The 26,762-nt window shown below is 35.7% G+C and overlaps 1 protein-coding gene across 2 annotated transcripts; it reads right to left on the bottom strand.

Moving 5' to 3' along the window:
- Positions 1-259: 259 nt before the first annotated feature.
- On the bottom strand, positions 260-22,985 carry LOC126717834 (protein ACCUMULATION AND REPLICATION OF CHLOROPLASTS 3, chloroplastic). Of its 2 annotated transcripts, none has more exons than XM_050419757.1 (16): positions 22,508-22,985; positions 20,579-20,637; positions 18,397-18,431; positions 18,080-18,214; positions 16,666-16,714; positions 9,525-9,637; positions 9,367-9,438; positions 8,986-9,096; positions 7,225-7,406; positions 4,230-4,493; positions 4,054-4,142; positions 3,486-3,889; positions 3,129-3,233; positions 2,885-3,022; positions 680-846; positions 260-558 (listed from the first exon to the last, which is right to left on the bottom strand). In XM_050419757.1, exons 1-16 carry the CDS (start codon positions 22,861-22,863, stop codon positions 486-488), a joined length of 2,352 nt encoding a protein of 783 aa, XP_050275714.1. In that variant the 5' UTR covers positions 22,864-22,985; the 3' UTR covers positions 260-485. The 2 variants fall into 2 exon arrangements, with proteins under 2 accessions (XP_050275714.1, XP_050275713.1); XM_050419756.1 differs by having other exon boundaries at positions 18,367-18,431; positions 22,508-22,984.
- Positions 22,986-26,762: the final 3,777 nt, after the last annotated feature.

The raw sequence follows: 26,762 nt of genomic DNA on the forward strand, positions 1-26,762 counted from the left end.
CCCTCATTATAACTATCAAAGATTCCAATGTCTTATTCCTATTCATTTGAAATAGAGTCTGAGGCACTTCATTATAATATTCAAATGCATTATACATGATTTAAGAGATATATGAATAATAACAATATTTAGAATTTAGCAACTCGCTCGCTTGGACTAGTGTCTCTTTGGCATCTCTCGTCTTAGGAAATACAAGACCTTGATGCTTTAAGGACACCTTTTGCCTTTGACAGTTTGACTATATTGGAGTAAATGTACATTGAAAAAGAAAAACTACACATTCATTTAAAATACTAGGGAGAGAATGGAGATGGAACAGTACACAACAAAGTCGGCAAAGTTGGTGCATGTGTGAGAATATTGCCTTCCTGTTTTTTTCCTTGCATATTACAGCCAAAAAAGGGCGAAAAAAAAGGGGAAAAATCGAAGAGAAAATATACATCTATAAGCGGATATAATTCCATAACAAGAGGAGTAAACAATAATTATTTGACATCAGTATCAGAGTCCAATTGCTTACGACTTACAAGAACACCTTGATCCCAAATCTCAAGAGACCTGTAAAAATGCAGATTGCACAGAAGTGGATCATTTAACAGGAATTTTTTGTTAATGGAACAATACAAAACTATACAGTCAGCGAAAAGAAGTGTGAGAAGGGAAGCTATTGCAGACAAACCTTGTCCCATCGACATCAATACAAAGAAAGTGGCCATGCCGCCATCCATCTTGAAAATGGCCAAAAAAGACATCACCAGACTTCGAATAGAAACGACCTTCACCATTGGCCTTTCCCTTCCAAAAGTTAGCAAACCAGCGATCCCCAGTGTGAAAATAAAACCAACCCTACATGACCAAAGAAATTTATGCGTCTCAGGATAACCCACAAAGAATTCTTCAAGGTACAAAATATGTTGGTGAGTTGTATTAAAGAAAAGAGAACCATTAAGGAAACATTTCACCACCAGCAATAAATAGAATGTGTAGTTCTAAACGTTTATGCCCACTATGTCACTAACTAAAGAAGCAAAAAATGCACGGGTTTGAAGTATTTATGGTTGGTGAACTTTATGAGGTGAAAAAAAATATCCACCTGGGAAAAATGAAGATAAGTCATGTATGATGGTAATGCGAAGTGCAATGAATGTTGAAAACTGATAAAAGAGAAATTTTGTGGACATAAACATAACTTACACAGTAGCAACACTAGTCAGCTAAGGCAAGCATCTGGACATTATCGAATGGGATAAATTTGTGTTCTTTGAGTTAAAATGTTCAAAGCGTTCCATTTAAATGGTATTAACCACAAAGATTTCTACAAAAATCCTCATGATTTAATGTGCTCAGCTCCATTTAGCACATAGACTGACTGAGATAGCACAAATTGAGGAAAATGTTAAGTATTATTCTAGTGAGGGCCGCTTAGACAATTACGTATACAAAACTTTTCATCCATCAATATTTACTCAATTCTCACCGATACTAAATGTTCAGATAATGTAGATTCCATGTCCTTTGACTAATTTTCATTTTATTGTTACTTTTCAATCTTTCCATGCACATGTTTTATCCATATGTTGTAATTATCGTTAAAATTAACAAAATGAACTGCAAAACATATATATGAACTCAATACCATAACCATGTGTCCAAATCATGCAAGTTTGAGTCTAAAAAGTAATGAAAAAAACCACCTAACTGGATTTTATGGTGTGACAAAGCAATCTATTTACAATGTCACGATGATACATTTACCAGAAATAATGAACTCAAATCCATAACTCCCTGATATTGTTTAACTTTTTACATACTTCAGATGGCTTCATGTAGATAAAAGCGACATAATAAGATCATTTCTACAGTACTGCATCTTATTAAACATATATTTACTAATCAATTAGACAAAATTCTTTTCCCCAGTAACAAAGTAGTATTAGTCATTTAGAATAGCTTCATGTAGCAGTTGTGGCATCACCCAATTATTCCCAACCAAACAAAAGACCATATGCCAATGCTTGAACTATTAGGAAATTTAGGGACAAATGATTTATTGATTCCCCATCCTCCTTCACATGCAACACGAATCCTTAGTCATGATAACCCTTCTATGCAAATCATATGTAGTTAGAATCTTGCTCCTTTCTGCAGTCCAAACAAATAAATTCACTCTTGTTGGTGATTTGATCCTCCATATACACCAAAAAAATGAACTATGACCCTCTGCTTTTAGTGCTTCACAATAGGTTTTAGCTTGGAAACCACTATAGCAGGAAGTCAAATCACCTTATCCTTTTCTCCTGAATTGGTGTGGATTGCATATAATAGTTCTAAAAACTTATAGGGGATTCCAGCCCCCAGTCATGCAAAGATTGGAATAAAATAATATTCCAAACATATAGAGATTGACTGTCTCTTTTTTGGGGATTTATTGATGACAAAACATATTGTCAGTTGTCATTCCCTATATTCGCTTGGATGATTAATTAGGTGATATTCTCACTAAGCCATTAGAGTTACATGTTATGTTTTATATTGGCCTTTTATTCTTAAGTTAGCTTAAGTTTAATATTGTAATTATGTCATATCACTCCAATATAAATATATGCAGCAGTGAAGGGCTTAATCAATTCTAACTATGCTATTTCCATCAAATTATGAAGCATATCCAAATTCAATAATTGAAACATGTAAACAAGAAAATATATTCGAAATATTGGAAATATGATATGCAGTAAAGTGGAGTAGAACTTATCACATGACCCATATAGTGGTCTATCTAGTCAGGAATCAATTTTAGTTTGAAAGAAAAGGACAAACCTTACTTTGAACCCCATAGCAAGCATTATTATACAAAACCATCATCTAAGAAAAGAAAATGACAAACCTTGCCATGCATAACATCTTCCCTCCATGATCCTTGGAACACATCCCCATTACTGAAGTAGAATGTACCCAGACCTGATTTCTTACCATTGCGCCACGTCCCATCATATATGCTTCCATCTCCAAGAACCAGACGGCCCTGTACACATTCACTCATAAACTGACATTCCATTCTGTCTGTCCAAATGAAACAAATCAAATGCAGAAGATGTTTGCTCAAGCATTTTAAGGTTATGGAACAGTACCTTTCCTTCAGGAAGACCCCCTTGGCATCGCCCCCTGTAAATCCCTCCTCTGTATTGTATCTCTACAATAGGACTCCACTTTTTTGGTGAATCTCTTTCTGCTTCCTGTATAAAAAGTAAAAACTATACAATCAAAACTGAAATCATCACATTCAGACATCATGATAGAAGAACAGACTATATCAAACTACTTCATTAGGCTACATCATCTTAAAGAAATGTCGGAACTTTTTTCATCATTTCTAGAAAGTATAGCAAGATATCATCGAAAATTTCAGTTCTAATGCTGAAATTACAGCGAGAAATCAAACTACTTGAATGAATGATGTAGAACAATTTTCATGAGCTGCAGATTACCAACATAGATGCTGCACGAACAGAGACAACTCCTTGCTTCTTAGGGACATCAACATATTTTCCATTAAATAGAGTAAATGCACTATTATAAAAGTCCTTCACTACTTCAAAGCCTGCATCAGTCAATGCACTCCAAGAAGAAACGCTTGGATAAACAGTTGGTCGTGCTTTCACATCATCATCAGTTTCTGGATTTGGGTTTTGTGTTGTAAGTGAGATATTAACATTGTCTCTCAACTCATTTGAAGGTCGTACTCCAACTGGAAGGTGGAAGATGCTCAGGTCATCAATTATTGGAGCAGTTCCAGTGTCAGTAGCTCTTTCTTTAGCCCACTCCTCTGCAATCTGATATGCAGGCCCCAAGTTCCAACTAACTAGTGGCTCCCTCTGGAAAGCAGGAGTTCCTAGAGAATGCATTTTAAACATGATTACTCAAAAAAGAAAAAAAAAATTGTTTGACTAAATCAGATGTAGTAATCAGGTGTTTCAAGAATTATCTAGGGAGCGCAATTCAAACTGCAAAATAGTGATTCACAATAAGAATGATTAAAAAGATACAGTGTGCTACCTTCAGTAATTGCGTTGTAAAATCTGAAAGACTTGGTACTGGTTTCCGCTAATCCAACCTCACTTTGTTCAGATTCACTATTATAATTCCTACAAAATCCAAGGAAAAATAGTATAGATCCTTATAGCAAAGATATTGTTAAGTGAACTAAACCAAAAGGAGAAAAGCAATTAAACCTTGAAGCATATAACTCATTGTCATCTCTGCTCAAGACTGTCTGTAAATCTTCAGCTGTACTGTTTTCATCAATCCCATTTCCTCTCTCATGAGTCAGTCCTGAATTTATCCCTTCACAACTTGCATTTACACGTAAATGTTTTCCCTGAATGTCATTGAACTGCGGGTGGTGTTTCCTTAGAAGATCAAAAACAAAAGGGAAATGCTGGGCCAGTGTAGACAATATGCTGCTGTTTTTCTGAGAAGACTGTTGCCCAGTATCACTGGTAATCACATAAATTATACATTAGAATGTTGGAAAGAAAATTTATTAGCCAGACTAAACTTGAGGGATAACTTTAATTGAACAATATCACACACTAGTCACTGAAAATGAGGCATAGATTGCAAGAAAAACCAAACACATGAAGGATTACAACCAGAATATAGCAGGCAGTATGAAGGTTTCCGGGTTGTCTGGATTATATATTCAAAGAAAAGCATCTTCTCTCTTTCAAGCTACAGAGAGAAATTTTACACATTCAAAAATATTTATGGCCTAAGGGGGAAAATGGAGTAAACTGCAAGAAAATTTCCATGACCGCTTGTGACACCTGAGCAAGAAAGGACGGGAAAAATTCCTCTTTATCCAGTGGAGATCCTTTCTGTTAACATGAGACCCAGCAAGATTGTCCCGATCATAATGGAAAGCGAGATCGCATTTTGACGGAGCTGGATCAAGAAGGCGAGAAGCTTGCCAGTTAATGAAAAAGACTGAAATTTCTGAGCTTGTCGTTTAGTTTAGGCCCCCATATTCAGCTGTTTTTAGTTTAGTTATCTCTTGTAACTTCTTTTCAAAAAAAAGAGAGATTAGCCTCTTGATCAATCAATTGATTGGATCGAAGTACAAAGGGGTTTTTTGAAGTGTCAGATCAGCCCCAAGACTAAGGCTGAGCAACTAGCTCCGGCAGGATTGCACGTCTATCTATCTTGCCACACTCTCCTACTCCTATAAAGACTGGCGGAAGGAATGCTCTACTCATCTTTATTTCTTATGGCATAGTCGGTCTAGTTACCATCTTAAAATCCCACCCTCAAGGCCATACAGTAAAAGCCAATAGTTTATATATATATATATATATATATAAAGGAACCTCTTCAACAAGACCCAGAGCAATCTGAACCGAAACCCGCTCGATCTGAGCAGTGTGGTGGTCAACAGCGGGTCTGTGTCAAGTAAAACTGATATTGGCCGGTCAAGTGGCAGCTTTCACTGTTTGAGAACTGATTGGACCAATTCAACTGAAAAAACTGCCATTCTCCTTCCTCATCCCCTCACTGTGAGCCACGTTCTTCGACTTTTTCTGCCAATTTTTGCCAAATATGATGGAGATCTCAACATATCAGCCAAGATCTCCCCCATATCTGGGGGAGGTCTCAACAAATCTGGCAAGATCTCACTGAAATTAGAGAGATCTTGGTCTAATCTTGCGATTCCCCACCGTGCATGACGCATTAACAATCCATTGTGCCTAAGACAGCTTTGACCGATCCAACCAAAGGAATTACAAAGCTTTGGCGGTTGATTCTGACTGAATCGGTGGTCAATGACGAGTCTGAAATTTCAACACCCATCAGGTTGAATGGTGGGTTCACCCTAAACCTGAACTGACTTGACTCATGGACACCCCCGTAAATGTTGCTAAACTTACCAAACCATGCTTTGAAAGATTTTTTAAGGCCAACAAGGCTTTGTGTAGCCTAAAAACCTTCCTAAACTCTGGCTGAACAACAAAAAACCTAGGCGGTTACTCCATGAAGGCTTCCTTTGGTAAATCACCATGTAAGAAATAACTGCCAATCATATTAGTAGCTAGGGAATAAAAATGCAAACATGGACAATCTTAGCAACTAGGGAAAATGTTTCAGAATAATCAATGCCATAGTTTTGGATATACCCTTTACCAGATAACAAGCCTTCAAGAGCTTAATATACACCCGACATCCAACAATAGCCTTCCTTGAGGGAGGAGGTACTAAATCCTAAGTGCCATTCTTGTGAAGGGTTGACCTCTCTTCTTCCATAGCCATCTTCCAGCCAGGTATTGACAAGGCCTACTAGACAAACTTAGGGAGACAAATGGTCATAGGAAACAAAGTTGGATATGGGGTGAGATGGAGACCTTGAAAAATCTTTCCTGAGTCCAACCAGTGCTTATTAAAGAATGAAGTTATAGCCATGCTCAAGGCTTTAACTCTTCAAACAAAATGGTATCAGATCTTAAGTTTTTTCTCAAGTTTAAACACACATGACATGGAAGAATGGGTCATGGCCATGCACACAATTTCAACTTCTCAAAAAATACCCTAAACTAAATTAGCATATCGAATAGCCCTAGTGAGTTGGTTCAAACACATTCAATTGTGACTGAATTGTTGATGACAACTATGAGATATTATTAATATCAGCAAATTCTGGCTCCTGGAAATTTACACAACATGCAACAATTTCCAGGATTCTTCTTTAAATATCTCTGATGCGAAGATCATAAAAATGTAAGATGACACTAACAAAGTTAGAGAACAAGAGATATAAAAATCAATGTATAAATTCAATAGATCATGCTCTAATATAAAGTTGACATTTTGCTCAGTTTCAGCTTTTGGAGCCACTGGTTATCAAAATGTTTCTATTTACCAAGAAAAAAGGCTAGAAAAAGTTCAGCAACAACAATGACAATCTAACAACTAAGTTAAAAACATAAATTTTAGAATGATCCTTGAAGATTTTTTAATTTTATAAGATTAGAATAGTACATTCCTCAAAATTCAAAGATGTGGAAGAGAATAATATTAAAATTGATGCCAAATTTATGATCTGGATTTCACTATTTCACTTCATGATGATTGATGGTCAAGGAAACAGTACAGTTTTAATTAAGGAACAATAAACTAGCAGACAAACCAAGAATTAAGGCAACATTAGCAAGCATTCTTATATAAATGACATCTCACCCTACTATAAGAACTGTTGTTACTAGCAGGTTGGGCTCCAGATTAGGCTCGTGAATAACAGATAAAATAATGCTTTGTGTGTATTCTGTAATTTGACGGAAAGTACACAGAAAGGCATGTATATCACTGTTGTTGACAGTCTCTGAACTTGCAAGGATGCATATAACCATGCCATTCAAGTCCTACCAAAGAAATTGAAATAAAAAAAAAGCCACCATTAATGGAATGGAATAAGTAAACGAGGCGAGGGAGGGCGCGGGGGGGGGGGGGGGGGGGGGGGGTTGTAATTATTTGCCACCCCCCACTTTGGGTTTGGTTTCTCTTTGGCCCCTGAATTGCCTATTTGAAGCAATATTGAGCCTAAACTTTACTAATTGTTGCAATGTCAACCCTCTTGCTTGTGTGACCAACTTTAGCCATGATGTCTGGCCACAGGTAGTATCCAAAAAATCTCTCTCTCTCCCCCCACAATGACACTAATATTGGCAACACAACAGTAGCAGCACATCCTTCAAATTCAGATAAATGATGAGAGCTGATTGCAATCACAAATAGGCATCTTGTATCGAGTATCAATGCCAAGAAGCAAGTGTATGCTGCAATTAAGTACACTTTATTTTTCTATAAACTGCAATTAAGCACACAAACAATGGTCTATGGGGCACAAGCTATAGAATTGAATTATAAGTCATGAAACTTGATCGTTCCCCATGAGGAGGTTTTCTCAGCCATGAAACTGTAAAAGGTCAATCTTGTTGACCCAAAAGCAATTTCGTCTACTCCAATTGTAAGCTCAAGTTCTCCCAATTCCTTTTTCTTTTTCATCAATTCCAGCCAATTAAAATCCAATCATTGTCAATGCAAACTCCTCCCAAACTTCAAACCATTTATTTTTTTTACCGATAAGTCAAACATGGTGGGTCTTGAATCCACAAACTCACTTCCACTGTACTTCTTACAAAAGAATGAGATACCATTTGAGCTAGAGCTCATTGGCAAAACATCTTCTGCTACATGAATTTGAATTTGGATTCTTCCAACTCAAGAATTTCTAACTTCAAACCTATTTTAGTTTACTTCAAAAAAATCTTTGTACGTAACAGATAACAGTGGTTCTTTGCTCTTTCATTAGTTCCTATTTCTTTATGGCAATGAGCTCTAGCTTAAGTAACACTTGCTCCCCCTGTAAGACAAAGGAGGATAGTAAGGTGTTGTGTCCAAGATTTACAAGGTGAAAGTATAACTTACACCCCCTCCCAAAAAAAAAGAGTTTCCATTTCTTTAGTCAGTCATTTTGTGCTATTTTCAGGTTTTGGTATTACAAACTGATTGATGAGAGAGAGAGACAGAGAGCTGGTGTGCACCTGGGGGGGGGGGGGGGGTGAGTGAGAGAGAGAGAGAGAGAGTATTTGGATTAATGCCCATGGCCAGACACCTATGCTAAAGCATGTGATTAATCAAATGCTTATTCCTTCAGAAAAATCTAATAAATGGGTAATGGAAGGTTGATATTGCAACAATTTGTAAAGTTTAGACTCAGCAGTGCTCAAATTAGAAGTCCAAATAGAAACCAACCTCAAGTTTGGCGGGCTAAAATTGTGGTTTGCTTTAACACTTAATGATGCATACCCTAATGAGATATATAATAACAAGAGAAATATTTATAATTAGAGAATCTAATAGCAAAGAAAGCTACAAGAGGGAAATAAAAATTTATTTATCATACAACCAGAGCAACTGAACTGACAACTTTGATCATACCTTTACACCAACACCAAGGAAGGGACAGTCATACAGAGATTGTAAAATTGAAGTTTTGGCATCGTAACCAGCTCCAAATCCAACTTTTGCTTCGTTATAGCTTTGCAGAATCTGTAGATGGTTGCATTAGCCATACAAAATACTTGAATAGAAATAACAGAAGGGAGAAGAGATGCAACACAGGAAATTAATAAATATAAGACAAAATTATAACGTTTCCTCCTGTAACAAGCTAGAACAGAATATAATACAGCAAATCTAAGTAGCTAAATCATCATAAGTCATGAGGAACAGCCTAAGTGAAAAACAAAACACGAATTTAAAGTGGTAAATTAAATCCATCAATAACCAATGCATGAGGGAATGATCTTGGAAACTTACTTTAGTAAGTTCTGAAACTTGGACTTCCTTCACATCACCGTGTGATACATCAATAAATTTTCTGTGTCTCTCCTAAAAATGTCCACGGTATAATCAAGAGACAGCAAGGCTGATATAAACTTTAAAAGCCAAACAGATACCAGAGAAAAGTAACTCACAGATACAAGAACAGATATGGCATTAATAGCCAATAGAACAGCATTATTTGCAGTCTTTACAGCCTCATCCAGAGTAACCAAATCCTTTCTGAGTAGCATGTCAGTGTCAACATCTGTGGATGAAAAAAAGTGAGATACATTATCCTTTTTTTTTGGTAAGTAACACACACACCCAACAGATCTTGAACCCAAGAATTCAGAACAAGGGGCAGATTTGCAATTTGAGCCTGAACTTGTGGGCAAAAATTACAATTTAAGTTTAGCAAGTTGATTAGCAATATAATTAATTCACAGCATATATTTATCAGACCACAAAAAGAAAAAGAAAAGCAAAGAAAAAAGAGCAACTGTTATGTTAATGAGGTATCTACCAACTTCATGTACATCTTTTTTAAGAATTCATGTGGAAAAATTAGAGGTAGTAGGTTGTTTCTCTCAAGAATGTGATTGACAATTTTGAGTGGGCATTTACTGGGGTTTATAGGCCTTCTGACAGAGACAGAACGCATTTGTGGGAGTTGGCTTGGGTTAGAAGTTGGTGGAATGTGCCATGGTGTGTGGGAGGTGCTTTTAACATGGTGTGGTTTCCGTCAAAGTGCCTTGGTGCCAAGTTCTTTACCCCTGTTATGCATGAGTTTTCGAACTTTATTGCAGATCATAGCTTGTTAGACTTACCTTTGGAGGGGTGTGCTTTCACGTGGTCTAATTCTCATGAGGTTGTGTCGCGATCTCGGCTTGACAGATTTCTGTTGTCACCTGATTGGGAGGACAAGTTATCTACTGTTAATCAATGTCGGATGGAGAGACTACTCTCAGATCATTTTCTGATTTTGTTAGAGGGGGGATATTTCCAGAGGGTAAAAGACCATTTAGATTTGAGAACATGTGGTTGAAGGCAAAGGGTTTGTGGAGAAAGCTAGGAAGCACCTGCACGAATACGGATATAGATGCGGGTGCGGAGTGGCGACACAGCAATTTTTGAAAAAGTAGGGCAGGGGTGCAGCAAGGATACATTTATTAATTAATTATTAAATATATTTTTATTTATCATTTCTATATATTGCTAAGCATTTTTCATATAATGGTAAATAATGACACTTCACACTTGACAGCCAAGCATCTAGTGGCTAGTGGGAGACTGACAGAAAAGCAATTCATCTTCTTCACTATCTGCAAAGAAGAGAAGGCTTCACAGAGAGCAAAAATTCAGAAACGGCAAAAACACAGAGAGAGAGAGAGAGAGAGAGAGAGGGGAGAAGAAATGTATTGGGCTGTATTGGATTTAAAAAAACACGTGGGACGTGTGTGCAGCTGCATTCAGGCCACACCCTGCATCCCAGACGAGTCCGACACGGGTACGGCTACCATGTAGCCACGCCCGTGCTTTCCTGGGAGAAAGTGAGTTCTTGGTGGGACTCTTATCATACTCAAGGACCCCCTAGTTATAGAATTGCTAATAAGCTGAGAGCTTTAAAGAATGATATGAAGATATAAAATAAGGAAGAATTTGGTGATGTGGAGGAGAAGAAAAACAATTTGTGGAAGGGCCTGAGTGAATTGGACACTATTGAGGAAACTCGCCCCTTATCTGATGAGGAAAAGTTAGACAAGGATTGGCTCAAAAGTGAGTTGAAAAAGACCAATCTTTTGGAGGAAATTTGTTGGAGGCAGAAATCAAGAACTCTTTGTCTTACAGAGGGTGATTGAAATACTAAATTCTTTCATCAAATAGAAAACTCTCACAGAAAGTTCAACACCATTGATAATCGAATGGTGAATGGTGAGTTGACATCAAACCTGGTTTCCATAATAGAATGAATTTCTCAGTTCTATAAGCAGTTGTACTCTGAGAATGGAGGACAAAGACCAATGCTGGATGATTTGGAGTTCTTCAGTAAATTTGAAGAGGAAGCAGCTTGGTTGGATAGACCTTTTGAGGAGGATGAGGTGTTAGGGGTGATCCAAGGTTTTAATGGAGATAAGGCTCCAGGTCCAAATGGTTTCTCTATAGACTTCTTTTAGTCATATTGGCATATTTTAAAGCAGGAAATTATGGAGTTGTTTCAAAATTTTCACGCCCAAGCATTTTTGAGAAGTGCCTAAATTTTTTAGAAGAGCCTTAATGCTTCTTTCTTGCTCTCATTCCAAAAAAAGTGGACAATATGGATGTGAGAGATTTTAGACCAATTAGCTGGTGGGTGGAGTTTACAACATCATTTCTAAGGTGTTGGCTAATAGCTAAGAAGGGTGTTGCATGGAATTATTTTGGAGTCACAGAATGCCTTTGTCATAGATAGGTAGATTTTGGATTTCGTTTTAGTGGCTAGTGAGTGCTTAGATAGTAGATTGAAGGCAGAGATTCCAAGAGTGTTGTGTAAATTGGATATGGAGATAACTTTTGATCACATGTCTTGGGACTTTCTTATGTATTTAGAAATGCAGGTTTTCAAAAAGATGAAGTAAATAATGTTTTGTATTTCTATTGTTCGATTTTCTATTTTGATAAATGGCAGTCGTAGTGAATTTTTTGGAGCTTTAGGAGTTTACATCAAGGAGATCCTCTTTCCTTGATGTTATTTAGCATTGTGACGGAGGCTTTGAGTCATTTGTTGCTAGTAGCAGTTAATGATGGGCTTATATCAAGATTCACAGTAGGTACTGCAGGCAATAGGTCATTGATGGTGTCTCATCTTCTATTTGCAGATGATACCTTAATCTTTTGTAATGTTGATTTGAGTCAGATAGCAAAATTGTGGGATATTCTCTGGTTGTTCGAATCTACACCAAGTCTCAAGATTAACTTAGGAAGTTTCGAGTTGGTCCCAAGAGGGGAAGTGAGCAATATGGGAGAAATAGTGGCTTTGTTGGGATGTAGACATCCTCTCTTTTGGTGAAATATTTGGGTCTTCCCTTGGGTGCTATATTCAAGGAGAGGACTGTTTAGAATCCTATACTTGAGAAGTTGGAATGAAGGTTAGCAAGGTGGAAGCAGCTTTCTTTTATCCAAGTGGGGTAGGGTCACTCGGATTAAAAGCACACTCTCATGTCTACCTACTGGATTTCTTTCTCTCTTTCCTATCCCGATGAAGGTGGCCAAATGTAATGAAAAACTTCAAAGAAAATTCTTATGGAGTGGGATTGGCGAGGAGCATTAATTCCATCTAGTTAATTGGGCACAAAATTGTGAACCAGTTTGATTTGGGGGTTTGCATGTAAGAAACTTGAGAAGATTTAATCAAGCTTTGTTAGGGAACTGGCTGTGCAGCTATGGATCAAGAGGGAGCATCTTCGGAGGAGGATTTTGAGGCTAAGTATGGGAATGATTGGGGGAGGGGGGGCTATGCTCATACTGTGGCGGGCCCCAATGGTGTGAGTCTTTGGAAATTTATACGACAGGGATGGTCGACATTTTCCCAGTTTCCTTAGTTTGAAGTGGGAGATGGTACTAGAGTGAAGTTTTGGCATGACGTGTGGTATGGTGATTGCCCTCTTAAGATGGCTTTCACAAAGTTATTTAGAGTCAATTGTAGTAGAATCCTCAATAGATGAAGTTTTACATCTCTCTAATGGGGTAGATGAAGTTTTACATCTCTCTAATGGGGTGGCCCATTGGGATGTTTGATTCTCTAGACTAGTCCAAGATTGAGATTTGGGAGCTGGAGCTCGCGTTGCTTTTATGGAACTTATTTATTCCAAGCTTGTTAGGGGTGAGGGGGTGGATAGACCCTATTGGAGACCTACCAAAAGTAGAGGTTTTAAGGTTCAAAGTTATTTTCACCCCCTATCCGCATCTAATAGCATGTCGTTCCATTTGAAATTGGAGTGATATAAGTTCCTGCCTAAGGTTGTCTTCTTTTCTTGGGTTGTTACTCTAGGGATGATTTTATCTACTGTCTTCTTTTCTTGGGCTGTTGCTCTAAGGATGATTTTATCTATTGACAATCTCCGAAAGAGAGGTACTATTGTATTGGATTGGTTCTGCATGTGTAAAAGGTGTGGGGAGTTAGTGGACCACCCTCTTCTTCATTGTCCAATAGATTATGAGCTTTGGAAAATGGAGTTTTTTCGTTCATTTAGACTCCAATGAGTTATTCCAAAAAAGGTTATCGATTTGTTTGTAGCTTGGCAGGGTTTTTTGGAAGGCATAGAAATATTGGCTTTTGGAAGGCTGTGCTACATTGCATCTTGTGGTGTTCCTTTCCCACCAAATACCCCACATGGGGCAATGAGGGATCACAGGCCTAATCACCTTGAACCTATACTTGTTGAACTTGCATGGCCAATTGGCTAGGAGATCAACAACCTCATTCCACATAACCTAGCTAACTTTGAAGAAAACACCATATTCCACAACTCTCAAGCTATGGGGCAATGCAAGAATAAATGATCAACTGTCTCTCCATACCTCTTACACATGTAGCACCAATCAATCACTACTACTCGACACCTCCTCAAATTATCAGTAGTCAAGATACTACCTAGTGCTGCAGTCCAGTGAAAAAAACTAACCTTTGTTGGTGCCTTCGGCTTCCACAAAGGCTTCCAAGGAAATGAGAGTTGGGTAGTAGAATGAAGGACACCCTAAAATAGGATCTACCATCGAAAATCTTCTTGGAAGAGGGATTCCAGCAAATTTGATCTACTCCACTCAGTCTTTGCAGTCTAGAATAGATTAGATCAAAGAAAGAAGCAACTGATTCCAACTCCTAATAATGTACCAGTCGAACAAAACTAACATTCCAATGGTAACTGTCCTCTACGAGAGATAACAATTCAGCCATTACAGCCTCCTTATTTGAAGCAATGCCATAAAGATCAAGGAAGTCATCTTTTAGAGGTTCCCCACACCACAGGTCATGCCAAACTTTAATTGAAGAGCCATCTCACACCTTAAAACTGACACAACCACGGAACACATCCCACCCCTTCCTAATGCTTTCCAAAGACATACTCCATAAGGCCCCCGCACTAGATTAGAACGCCAACCCTACGCCACTTCCCCCCCCACCCCCCCCAATAGACAACCATATTTGGCATCCACCACCCTCCTCCATAAAGCATCCTTCTCCATAGAAAATCTCCATAACCATGAAAGTGATGTTGGACAGCCTAGAGGTATAACTCAATTTATATTCAATGGTGGAGGATAAAGAAAGCTTGAATGTCCTATTGTTCTCTATATGGGTGGATGGGACTTCTTATTGGAATCTCAGGTTGATTCGTAATTTCTACCATTGGGGAATGGAGGGGGTAGAGTCTCTAATAGATTACTTATATTCTCATATTTCTCTTCCTAGAAGGGCTGATTGCGTGAGATGGAGACCTAGTAGCACTGGGATGTTTAGCGTTCATTCACACTATGAATGTGAGAAGTACTAATAAAGATACTTCCCATGCAAATGTATTTGGAACCGCAAAGTTTCCAAGAAGGTGATTTTCTTTGTGTGGACTGCAAAGTTGAGTAAAATTTTGCCCATAGACAAAGAAACAAAGATGAATTAGTTTTCAAATTTGATGGTCAAGAGATACCAAAGAGTGATTACTTTCAATATCTTAGATAAATAAGGATTGAGAGAATGAAGAGGATGTGGATCATAGGATAAGAGTAGAATGGGTAAAGTGCATAAGCGAATCAAAAATATTGTGAGATCGTAGAATGCCTATTAAGTTGAAGGGAAAGTTTTACAAAACTGCTATAGGCCAGTTATGCTATATTGTATTTGAATTTTGGGCTATCAAGAAACAATATGATCATAAAATAAGTGAAGATGAAATGTTCAAGACTACGGCTTTGTTGTTTGTATAACTATTAGTCCAAAATAAGTACACCAGCCAAAACGCCTGAAACACCCCATATTTAAACCGGTTTGTTTCAAGTGGGGTTACCATAGCATTTTGGCGACTAGTACAATGTATTTCATCCATTCCAACCAGCATAGTAGCTAGTATTGGACAATAGATGATTTGTGTCAAATCGAAGCAAAATAGTGTCATGTTGTACATTGGTATCAGACATTCTCCTGACTGGTACAATTAGACATGCGTATTAATTGAATTGTACCGAATCAATGAAACATACATTGTTCGATAAATAAACATGTGGGTTTATATTGGTCTTTTGCTACTATTTGAGATTTTATCAAAGTTGTTGGGCTTTTTTGATACAAGTTGCTTGGCCAGTCAGTTAAGCCTAATAAAATAACCATGTCCATGACTTCTTTCTCACTCTCCTCGCCAATTTTTTTTCACACTCGTCAATTTCAGGTTTGATTCTCTTTCTTTATCTCCTCTCTACATCTCTCAAACCCCCCCCCCCCCCCTTTTTGTCTACTCACTCTCTTCTTTTTTCATTTTCTCTTTTCTTCACTTCTCTCTTTCTGGTCCTTTTTGACTCCTCTCCTTTTCTTTTTTTTCCCACTCTAATCATGGGGACCACAAGAGGCACTCCTGGTCCTAAGAAGTGGGTTATCTCCAACTTTTGACTTAGATTAAATGTTTTCTTTTTTGGTCGGTAATTTTATGTGGATTTAGCAAATTTAGAAACTCCGTACTAGATTACTTTGTGTTAATGGACTATGGACAGGCATTATCTATTATAAGGAAATAGATTTAGGCCATGTGATTGTACACATAATTTTATTTATTTATTTATTTTGATTATATCAGTAAAATATAACTAAATGACTTATAAAAAAAATTAGTTTAATGTAAATAAATGTGTATATATACAATGAAAATATTATCCCATATCAAATATTTATTTTTATTACATGCATTTTGCCTTAGTTCATTATAATAGTAAGTGTTAATTAAAACTGGTCATTGATTGATAATGTCCCAAGTTTATAATCAACATACCTTTTATAAATGTATATCTATAATTTTTCTATAAATTATATGAAGTGTTCTTATAATTTAAGATATATAATATGATATGATACATGATACAAAAAATAAATTAATAAATAAAAAATTGATTCATAATAGGATTCACATTTTGACAACTATGTCAATCAGTATGGTATATTTCGATCTTCGGTATGAATTTTATAAAATTGATTTATTCAATTATTTTAACAAATGCTCTCTGCAAAACCAGTAAACAGAGTTGTTCTAATACAAGATATGACACATCACTCACCAATAAACAAATTTGTATGTTCCTGAAGCTTTCCTACCAAACGTTTAACCTGCAAATTAAGTATAGAGTCACAATGTTTAGGATACAATAAAGGTTAATCAAAAGGACAAACTATCCATGTATCATAATGGTAAACTTAATATCTCTACAGCTGTGTAATATCTAAACCATAATGGATCACAACAAAATGAAGGTTTGTAACTGATGAAAAGATTAAGCTGACAACCTAGAAATTTTCTAGGTTAAGAACGCTGTGGATAATCTAATATGCCAAGGAAAAAAACTAGAGAGTAGATACAGGAAGATGCATATTCTTAGATAATTTCTAATAAACCATGACAAAAACTACTGATTTCTTCTTCTTCTTATTTATTTATTTTTTCTTATAAGTCACTCCAGGAGCGACAAGGGTTTTATGTGTTCCAATCATGCTTTTTACCCCCTGACAAGTTGTGTTCCAATCATGGTATAAATGCAATAATTGCAAATATGTGCATTAAAAGTCCAGGGGAGTTGAACCTGGGACCTCTGGTTCCTTTTCCAGAGCCTAAACCAACTCTTCCACCCTGGTGGGATATGAATTTAATGTGGAGTTTACATCATAGACAACTCTAGTTTGCATCATCTTTTAACATCAAAATTAAAGCTCGATAAATTTTGACCACTTTTTTAATTTGTATTGCATTCATGGCATATCACAGAAGTAAACTTAAGTTCGTAACTGACGTAGGACAAGGGGGAACAATAAAATCTGATTTAGAACACCAGGGGCAGATCTGGTATAGCTTGGGTTTTGAAGAATTAGGGTTAGGTTTTAGTGAGGAATGGGCTAGAAAATAACAAGGATTATAGGGTTTCCAGAGGGGACAAGGATTAGTAGGGTTTGGGAATGAAAACAAAGGTTAAAATCAAGATTTGGGTTGCTGTGAACAGTGATGTGACTATTAAAATTAAAGAAAACAGATATATTCTAGGCATCACAACTAGACTTCCTAAGCATCACACATAGGATTCCTTAGGTTGCATCACACAAACCATAAGAAAGCTTCCTAGCTCTTAAATTCTGAAAACATTAATTATCTCCATAGAAAACATTACAACTCTTTAAATAGAAAACTAATACCTAATCCTAGTTGAACTAGGATTTCTTAAAACCCTAATAAGACTTGGACTTGGACTCCTTAGGCTATTACTACTAAGCCCAACTAAATAACCAAACTTGAATAAAACCCAAAAGAAGATCTAATGGACTGTTAGCATAGCTCACTCCAGAGTATTATGAAATTACAAAATTGCCCTTGATACTTAAAATCAAATAAAATATAATAAATCTGTCTTCTTATTGCCTCTTGCATCAGTAACTAACATTTTTTTTAAAGGAGCATGCATGTCATAGTACCCAAGCACACAATACCTCATCTTGGCGCCTCTGCCCTTCAAAGCTGAATGGCTTCAAAATAATAACAACGGTAAATCCATTTGCAGATTTTATCGTCCTCAGAATATCAACTGCTGTAACATGATCAAATTCATCCCCTGCACTAGCAACCTAGAGAAGACCAAATAAAGCAGATAAGTATTTATTGCTGGTAAGTATTTCATAGAGTTGCTTATCAATGTTTAGTGAAAAATAGGCACGGAATTAATCCAAACAGATATAGACTCATAAATAAAAGAGTAATAGGTAAGGAATGTACAAACAAGAATAATAGGTTTTGGAACTGATTGTACAGATAGTGGAGCTTCAACAATTCTTGGAGTAAGATCTGCAAAAAAGTAACCCAATGGAGCAATAGATTATTTGAAGTGATGAATATTTTTTTTTATAAGAGAAAAAGGGTGCTACCCAAGTACATGGGCTGTATACATAGAGTAAAGCACAAAAAAAAATAAAAAAGAAAGGACTAAGAGAGACTGCAGAAACAGATATTTCAGCTTTGCCACATTGTATTCTTGCCCCTCAAAGCACCGAGCATTCTCTTCCCTCCAAAGACACCATATTAGGCACAGAGGAACAGCTTTCCAAATCCCTCCCTTACTTCCCAAGAGTCACAACCCAAATCCTCCATCAACATTAATGAAGATCATGACCTAGAATGTTAGAGGTGCTGCTAATGTTCATTTTCACATGGATGCTCAAGATCTTGTAAATACCCATCATCCTGAAATCCTTGTCATTCTGGAACCTAAGATTAGTGGTACACATGCTGAGCATGTGATTAACCAGGTGGGGCTGCCTCGTCACTTTCGAGTTGATCCCAATGTCAGGTGGTATCTGGGTTCTATGGGAGGATCACAGATGCAATTTAGATATTGTTTGCGCTACCAAGCAGAGTGTAACCATGCTCATCCAGGTGGCTCCTAGCCAAACCTTGGGCGGTTCATGTTGAGCACATATGGAGGGAAGCCAACAATTGCGCAGATACGTTGGCAAAAAGGGGAGCTTCTTAGTTGAGAGAGAGATATTCTATGATACATGCCCCACATTTTTGTTATAATGCCTCTTTTGGGATTCCATGGGTTTTGTTTCTACCCATGCAGTGTGCTGCAAATAAGCTTGGCCTACTTTTTGGTGTCGTGAAGTCTATGTTCGTAGTCTCTTGGCCAGTTTGTGTTGTTTAGCTTTGTTTGTTTTTTGTTATGTGTTTATTTCTTTTCAGTTTGGTATGTACTTTAAATCAAGGGTTTAGTCACTCTTGTTTTATCATTTAAACTATGTTCTGTGTCTGTAAGTTTATTTCCTTTCAATAAAATTTCCCTTTAATGAAGAAAAAAAAAAAAAGAAGCTCCCCATCCAACACACCACCATCTCCTGCACAGGCTTTGGCAACACTCAGAACACGCCAAATAACAAAAAACCATCAGGACTTGGTGCTTTATCCCCACAAAGATGCCTAAGCACCTCTACAACTTCCATAGTAAATTCCCTCTCTAGCCAAAGGCCCAATGCACATACTCTCTATCCAGGTCCTAAACTATACTCCTCCAAGCTGAGGTATCCACTTCTCCATTTCCAAATACAGCCCTCTAAAAAAAGTAACAATACCATCCTTGATCACATCTTAAGTCCCCCAAGTACTCTTCCCCATTGGTTTTTCTGACAAGTGGAAATTTGCGAGACAATTGAAGAAATTCGTTTTTTTTATCTCCCTCTTTTAACCACAAGGCCGCCACCTTTTTGTTTCCGAGAGATTTCCTCTAAAAGCATAGTTTTTTTCCAATTCCGCCTTCTCATCAACTCTCCTCATTCTATCCTCCAAAGACAAGGGCCCACTATCTTCTTTCTCATCCAAAGCTGAAGCTAGAGAGAGATTAAATTTTCTATTTTTGGAGTAATTTTGTACTTCAAAAATGGAGTGACATCAATTGGATTATTTCATTTCATAGTCAATGATTGATTTGGTTGTGAATCTATTTAAGAGGTGATTTAGTTATTCATATTAATTCATGATTTTAATTCAATAAATGCAAGTCTTATAGCAACAATTGGAGAACTTCATTCAACAAACTTTTTCCGCACCCCCTCTTTTTATAGTGAGACTCCAAATTTCGTCTAGGTAAGATTCCCAAGTCTCAGTGAGATTCTAAAGTTTCATATTCCTTTCTTCTTCATTGTAATGATTTTAATGATCATCATCTTCATTTTCATCTTTATATTAACCCATACAATTAAGATGTGGAAGCTCATAAGATATTCCAGTTGTAATTGTCTCAGTTGTATTTCAACTAAAAGTAGTCATGCCTAATTTATTTATTTATTATTTTTTTTTGTGTGGATATTATTAAAGATCTAAATAAAACTGGAGTGCAGAGTGAAACATCTCCAAAAAAAGGGTCCAACTCAACAAATTTAGTAAAAGAGTAAGTACGATAGAATCTTGAGATTCAGGTATAACATGAAGGAAGAATAAACCTTTTCGTAGGACCCTTTGTTGTAATTGCACCTTCATTGAATCTTTCATGAGAATATTCCTGCAACAAGTTGATCAAGATGGATATTATCTACTGAAGTATGAAATTTCCAAAATAATTGACTAATCCCAGCACATTTCAAGTATAGAATACAAAGATAATTTGACCACATATTTAGTTTCACACCTAAGAAATTTACGGAAGGTAAACATCCTGCGTATGTGAATCATTTCCTCTTGAATAAAACTACTTTACTTATAAAAAATAATAATAAATAAATAAAAATAAAATTATAGGAAGCAACCACGTACGTGTAGAACCCCCAAAAAGAAATAAAGAAGAAAGAAGAAAATAAATAAAAGTAGCTCCTAGAGTTTATGTCATCTATAAATTGAAAAAATAGGTAAGAGGAATTGACATATGAAAAATTGGGGAATTTGTCTACATGAGCTTGTGGGGTTTAACATTAGGAGAATATTTGGATCTAATGTTTAGAATGGTTGAAGAGAGGGTTATGGGGTTGTGTTGGGGATTAAAAGATGGTTTGATAAGTTATTTGATAGCTATTTGGTAGAAGAAAATGTGGGGTTTTAGGTTTTAATAGGTAAAATAAAGGACTTGATTGGGATTATAAAGAACAAGAAAGAGAGAATTTTATGGGGTTTAAGGGCTGTATGAACAGTATCTATGAACAGCTCAAGAAAGAGAAGTAGATAGGAGAAAGGGAGAAAAGAATACAAGATGGCCAAAACATGCCTCAATACTCAAAATGCTCAATATTTGTATTAATCAACTTCATCTCTTCTTTGAGCACATTAAGCACAAATACATATAAGGACTCTTTTTTGTACTAGTAGTATTAAGACTCCTAGTTCGACTAATAAACTAAAAACCTAATAAAAGACTAACTTGAAGTCAAAGAAAATAAACCTAAGATACTTAGGAATTCTAAGAAAATTCTAGACTACCAAAATACCCTTAATTCGTAGGGATTGCAGTAATTACAATTTTGCCCCTAAATTCAAATTGACCATAATCTATTAAGTAAAAACCAAAATAAAAAAACAGTTATAACCCTAAGAAACACATCACTAGACCTTTAAAATCACACGAATTTTACTTAAATTGGACTTCACTTCACATATAAGCCCAATAAAATAAGCCTTGAATATGCAAACAGCAAAGTAGTAACAAATCAATCTTCCATGGATTCATCAGCAACATGAATTTCTTTCACAAAGAGGATCTCAAAAATATCTGCTTTATTACATGTTGAGGGCATTCAAAACCTTCAGAAGTCCAAATATTCCTCTCCATATTGTCCACAACTCACAATATGTAACATCATTCCAAGCTGAGGTTTTTACATACCTTTTATATGCTTGGATGGCTACACTAAGTGGTCATTCATTTTCTAGTATACTGTATTTTCTAGATTATTGTACTTTTGTTTGATTATCCCTCACAGTATACGACCTGTACTGTTTCATGTTTTTTTTTTCTCATTCTAGTTAATCAAGTTTTCACTTATCAAAATTTTAAATATATATATATATATATATATATTTATATATATATATATAACCTCCTAAGTTGTAAACTCTTATGCCAATCAAATCTTCATTGCCAACAAGTAGGCATCTAAATGGAAAGTTCAAAAAACCAAATATCTCTTACCACTAAAAAATTGAGTAAGAAATGATCAACTGACCACCCATTACTTTCACATAAGCAACAAACAATAGCAACATCTTTAAACATCATAGCTTTTCAATGCATATATGTGTACAAAACTACTACTACTACTACTACTACTTAACAACAACACATAATCACAAATGTAGTATCACACATTTGATTGCCTATTCACCACAAAAATTCACAAAGCAACATAGAAAAAAAAAAAAAAAAAAAGGTTAATTTGTGTTACCAAAACCGCATGGACGACGACTTGAAAGGCGAGTCCAAACAAAAATCAAGAACCGCGTCCTTCCTACTGCCAATGCCAATGACCTCAACAAACTCAGAATCTCCCCATATATCATCCCCAACATTCACTTCACCTACACACTCTTTTTTCTCCGAACTCATTGAAATTCGAAGAAACTGCTTCGAATTGCTGTTTCTACTTGTGCTGCTGCGCTTCAATCTTAGGTTAGATTTCGTGAAGGTTTTATTATGGAAGAAGAAGAAGAAAGGATTTGGAGAATGAGGGGAGGACAATGAGGAGGGCCGAGATAGCGGTCGGACACTGGTGAATACGGGTAGCTCTACCGCAATGGGCATGGTTTGGAACCAGTTTCATACAAACGGTACTCGAATTGCGGATTGGGATAGTTGAGACTTGAGAGAGGTTTTGGATTTGGCCAGTGTGAACTGTGAAGACAAAAATTTGTTTATTTTTTTTTGGTAAACAAAAATTTGTTTATTTAAGCATAAAAAATTGGAAAATTTTTCTAACCATAGCATTAATTTTAGTAACTGACCAAACTTTTTTTTTTTGGGTGGGGGGGGGGGGGGGGGAGGGGGGGGGGGGGGGGGGGGGTTATGTAGCACTTTTTTTTTTTTGGGGGTTTATGTAGCACTTTTTTTTTTAATTCGAGTCTTAATTTTACGGGGATTCAATCTAAATTTCTTATTTAATTATCAAAGATTTTACCAATTAAGCTAACTGGAACCCAGGAACTTATTTCAATATTTGTTTGTGCACACTGTACTTAATTTTGAACCAATATGTCTATTGGTTTTTGCACATTTTTTGAACTGGTATGAGTTTGTAACAATATATCTATTCACAATTGTACATATTTCGAACCGATGCCAGTGTGCCTATAAATAGGCATCCCTCATTTCATTTTAAAAAGTTAGTTTTTTCGTTCATTCATAAGAGAGAGAGAGAGAGAGAGAGAGATCTATTTATTGTGCACGAAGATTGTAGTGTTTCTTCTGCGTGTTGTTGATTATTGTATCTTGGGAGGTAGACGACTAAGAAACTCAAAGCATCACTGAATACTGTGAGGGGCGAAATTTGTCTTAAGGACATAGTGTCAAACACTAGCCTTAATCAGTTTTATATCAACCATTCTGTATTTATTTGGTTTGTAAGTTTTACTTTATTTCTCTTATAAATTCACACACAGATTTGTGCATATATTGCTTATTGGTCTTATTCACAAAATCACGAAAGTGAATTATTTGTGGAATAGTATCTAGCAATCTTAATATAGATTTTTCTTAATTTATTTTTGTGATTTCCGTGGAAAGTTTTTGTGTGTGCACTAAATAAGTTTTGAGAAGTTATTTTGTGATTAAATTGGGATAATTCTTTAAGTTCTAATATTGGTGTTCGTGTTTTGCATAAATAAAATCGTGTTTGCACATAAAGGGGGTTTTGTTTTCAACATTAATTTTTTTTCTTTTCAAAACTAACTGCTTGCACCATTTGGAATACACAATATATATTTACTAGACTCATTGCATGTGCTTTACGTATACAATAATGCTCTTTTTTATTTATTTATTTTTAGTTTAGTGTTATAATGTTTAAAAAGTGATATATATATATATATATATATTATGATAGATGAAAAGCGATATATAAATAACCATATGTATTTTTTTTTAAGAAAGAGTTAAGGTAACGTGAAATAATGTTTAAAAATGAGATAGAGATGGTATCCTAAGTTTTATGTTGAATGGAGAAGATAAAGGAAAAAGTCTAAAACTTAGAAACAGTAAATTACTCTTTTAGCCAGTTTATGTTTTTTAATTTAAATTATTTAACTAAAAAATAGGAGTATTTTAGAGAGTTTAAGATTTTGTGTGAGGATATTTTAGTACGCAAAATGTTGAAACCCAAACAAAAAATCATGTTATTAATAATATAGATATATAGCAATATCTGTTTGCACTATTTGATAGACCTTTAGAAAATTTTCGTTAACGTTTGGTTATTATTATACATTGTAGTTGTTATATAACTGTTGCAATTGTATGATATATATAATCATCATTGTTATAATATATTATATGAATTTGGTTGATACTGTATCAATTTTCGTGGTATAATATACATTATATAATATATTTAAATACTTTTATATTCTTTTGATTCATACGGAAGAGAATGAGAAATCCGAGAAGAAAAGGATTCATAAGGCGTGTAAAGAAATCGTTTAGTATTATTGTTGCTACCGTTGGTGTGGCTTGATTCCTGAACCTTTTCACTATTTAACTGTTGGTGCAAAACATAATAATAATGAAAATAACACAGAAAAACTGAATAATACTTCTGAATATTATTAATTTGAAAATAAGAAATATATAACACTATTTAGACTAAGGCGCGACACTCGCTTTCTTTAAGGAGGTTCAAGCCCTTGGTTGACTAAACTTTGTAACCGGTGCAGACCTTCTCTAACTTGTCTTTCACATGATTCAACAGCCCAAAAATGTTGTATGGCTAGAACAACCCTTGCGCAAAGTGTTCAAGCCCAAAACTTCACCAGAAAGAACACCATTCTCTATCAAGAACCTCTCTATTTTTTAGTGTATATGAATGCTTGCAATTGTTGGATTTTTTTGTGCATTAATGTTGTTATATTGTAGTTACTTGGATGGGTCTGAATGAGTCTATTTATAGGCTCAATGGGTCTCACGAAATTATTACCCAAATTAATTTGATTAATTAGGTCCATTATTTTGATGTAGTGAGTATTACAAGATTAATTGCTGAACATAAATCTGATGGGCTGGAGTTACATAATTAATGGATGAGATAAGGAGTTTCCGAATAATAAATAGGCCCAATAGCTAATCCATTAATTAGGTGAATGGCTCTTCATTTTCCATAATAAAACGGTCATTTACTCACTAAAGAATAAGGAAATTATATCTGTATGTATCTAGCCCACAAATTGCTCTAATACATATCAATTTATTAATCACCACAATTAAAAAGAATAAAAGAGTCTCTCTCTTTTTTTCAATATGGGATTAAACATTTTTATTAACTCCTTATCTTCCATATTAACTCCCACATCTTTACATTTATATTGTCATATAAATCAATTTCAATTAATTAATATTAAAATGTTCCAACAATCCCCCACTTATTTTAATATTAAATTTTGTTAGTTAAAGAGAGATTACTAATCAAAGACGGGTCACTATGCATTATGAAGGTGTGCTCTGCATTGAACCTTCACTTAGTAAAACAACGATCTCAACTCCAGAGTCGTAGTGGTCTTTGACTTGAACTAGGACTACTTTGGGGAAATTAAGCATCACTGCTTACACATAACAACTCAGATGTTGACATGAGCTTTTCTAGCTAGAACTTTACAATCGTGTGTTGATCCTAGTTTCATGAGTGTATTTGAGATTAAGTCCAAATCTCATAAAGAGTGACCCCACCGTTACACTCACATAAGTGAAATTTTGTCAAGGGTGCTCCTGTAATTCTGACACCTCACTCATACGAGCTACAAATTTCGTTAAGAGTTTTTTACTCAATCTCTTCACATTATAGGATAAATGCAGTTACATCACAGGGATGAACAATTAAAAAATTATTTACAAAATAAATAATTAAAGAAATAAATAGTGCATTTCTTATGACCATCATATAGTTCGTTTTTCCCATTGAACCCAATTCTCAGGATCTCTAATCCCTAGTTTGGATATCCTCATACATTACTCATGAATATATGGACTTTAGTCTCATCCCCTTTGATGTATTCCAAACCCTATCTTTTGCCAAGGCCTTGGTAAATGGATTTGCAAAATTATTATTAAATTTAACATAATCCACAGTTATGATGTCACTATTCAAATAAGATCGCACAGTACTGTGTTTTCTTCTTTTAGATCTAGATTTACCATTGTAATAACAATTTTTAACTCTACCAATTGCAGCAGTGCTATCACAATGAATTAATATAGGTGGAATTGGCTTTTCTCAAAATGGAATTAATAAATCTCTAAGCCAATTTGCCTCTTCACTCACTGGAACTGATGCTATTAATTCAACTTCCATTGTTGAATTAACAATTATTGTTTGCTTTTTAGATTTCCAACAAATTGCACCACTACCTAAGGTAAAAATATAACCAGTGGTAATGAGAGAATCACTTGACAAAGTATTCCAATTGGCATCACTAAAAGCTTCAATCATATCTATTATT

The sequence above is a fragment of the Quercus robur genome, chromosome 3 (assembly GCF_932294415.1).
Source record: "Quercus robur chromosome 3, dhQueRobu3.1, whole genome shotgun sequence".
NCBI lineage: Eukaryota > Viridiplantae > Streptophyta > Magnoliopsida > Fagales > Fagaceae > Quercus > Quercus robur.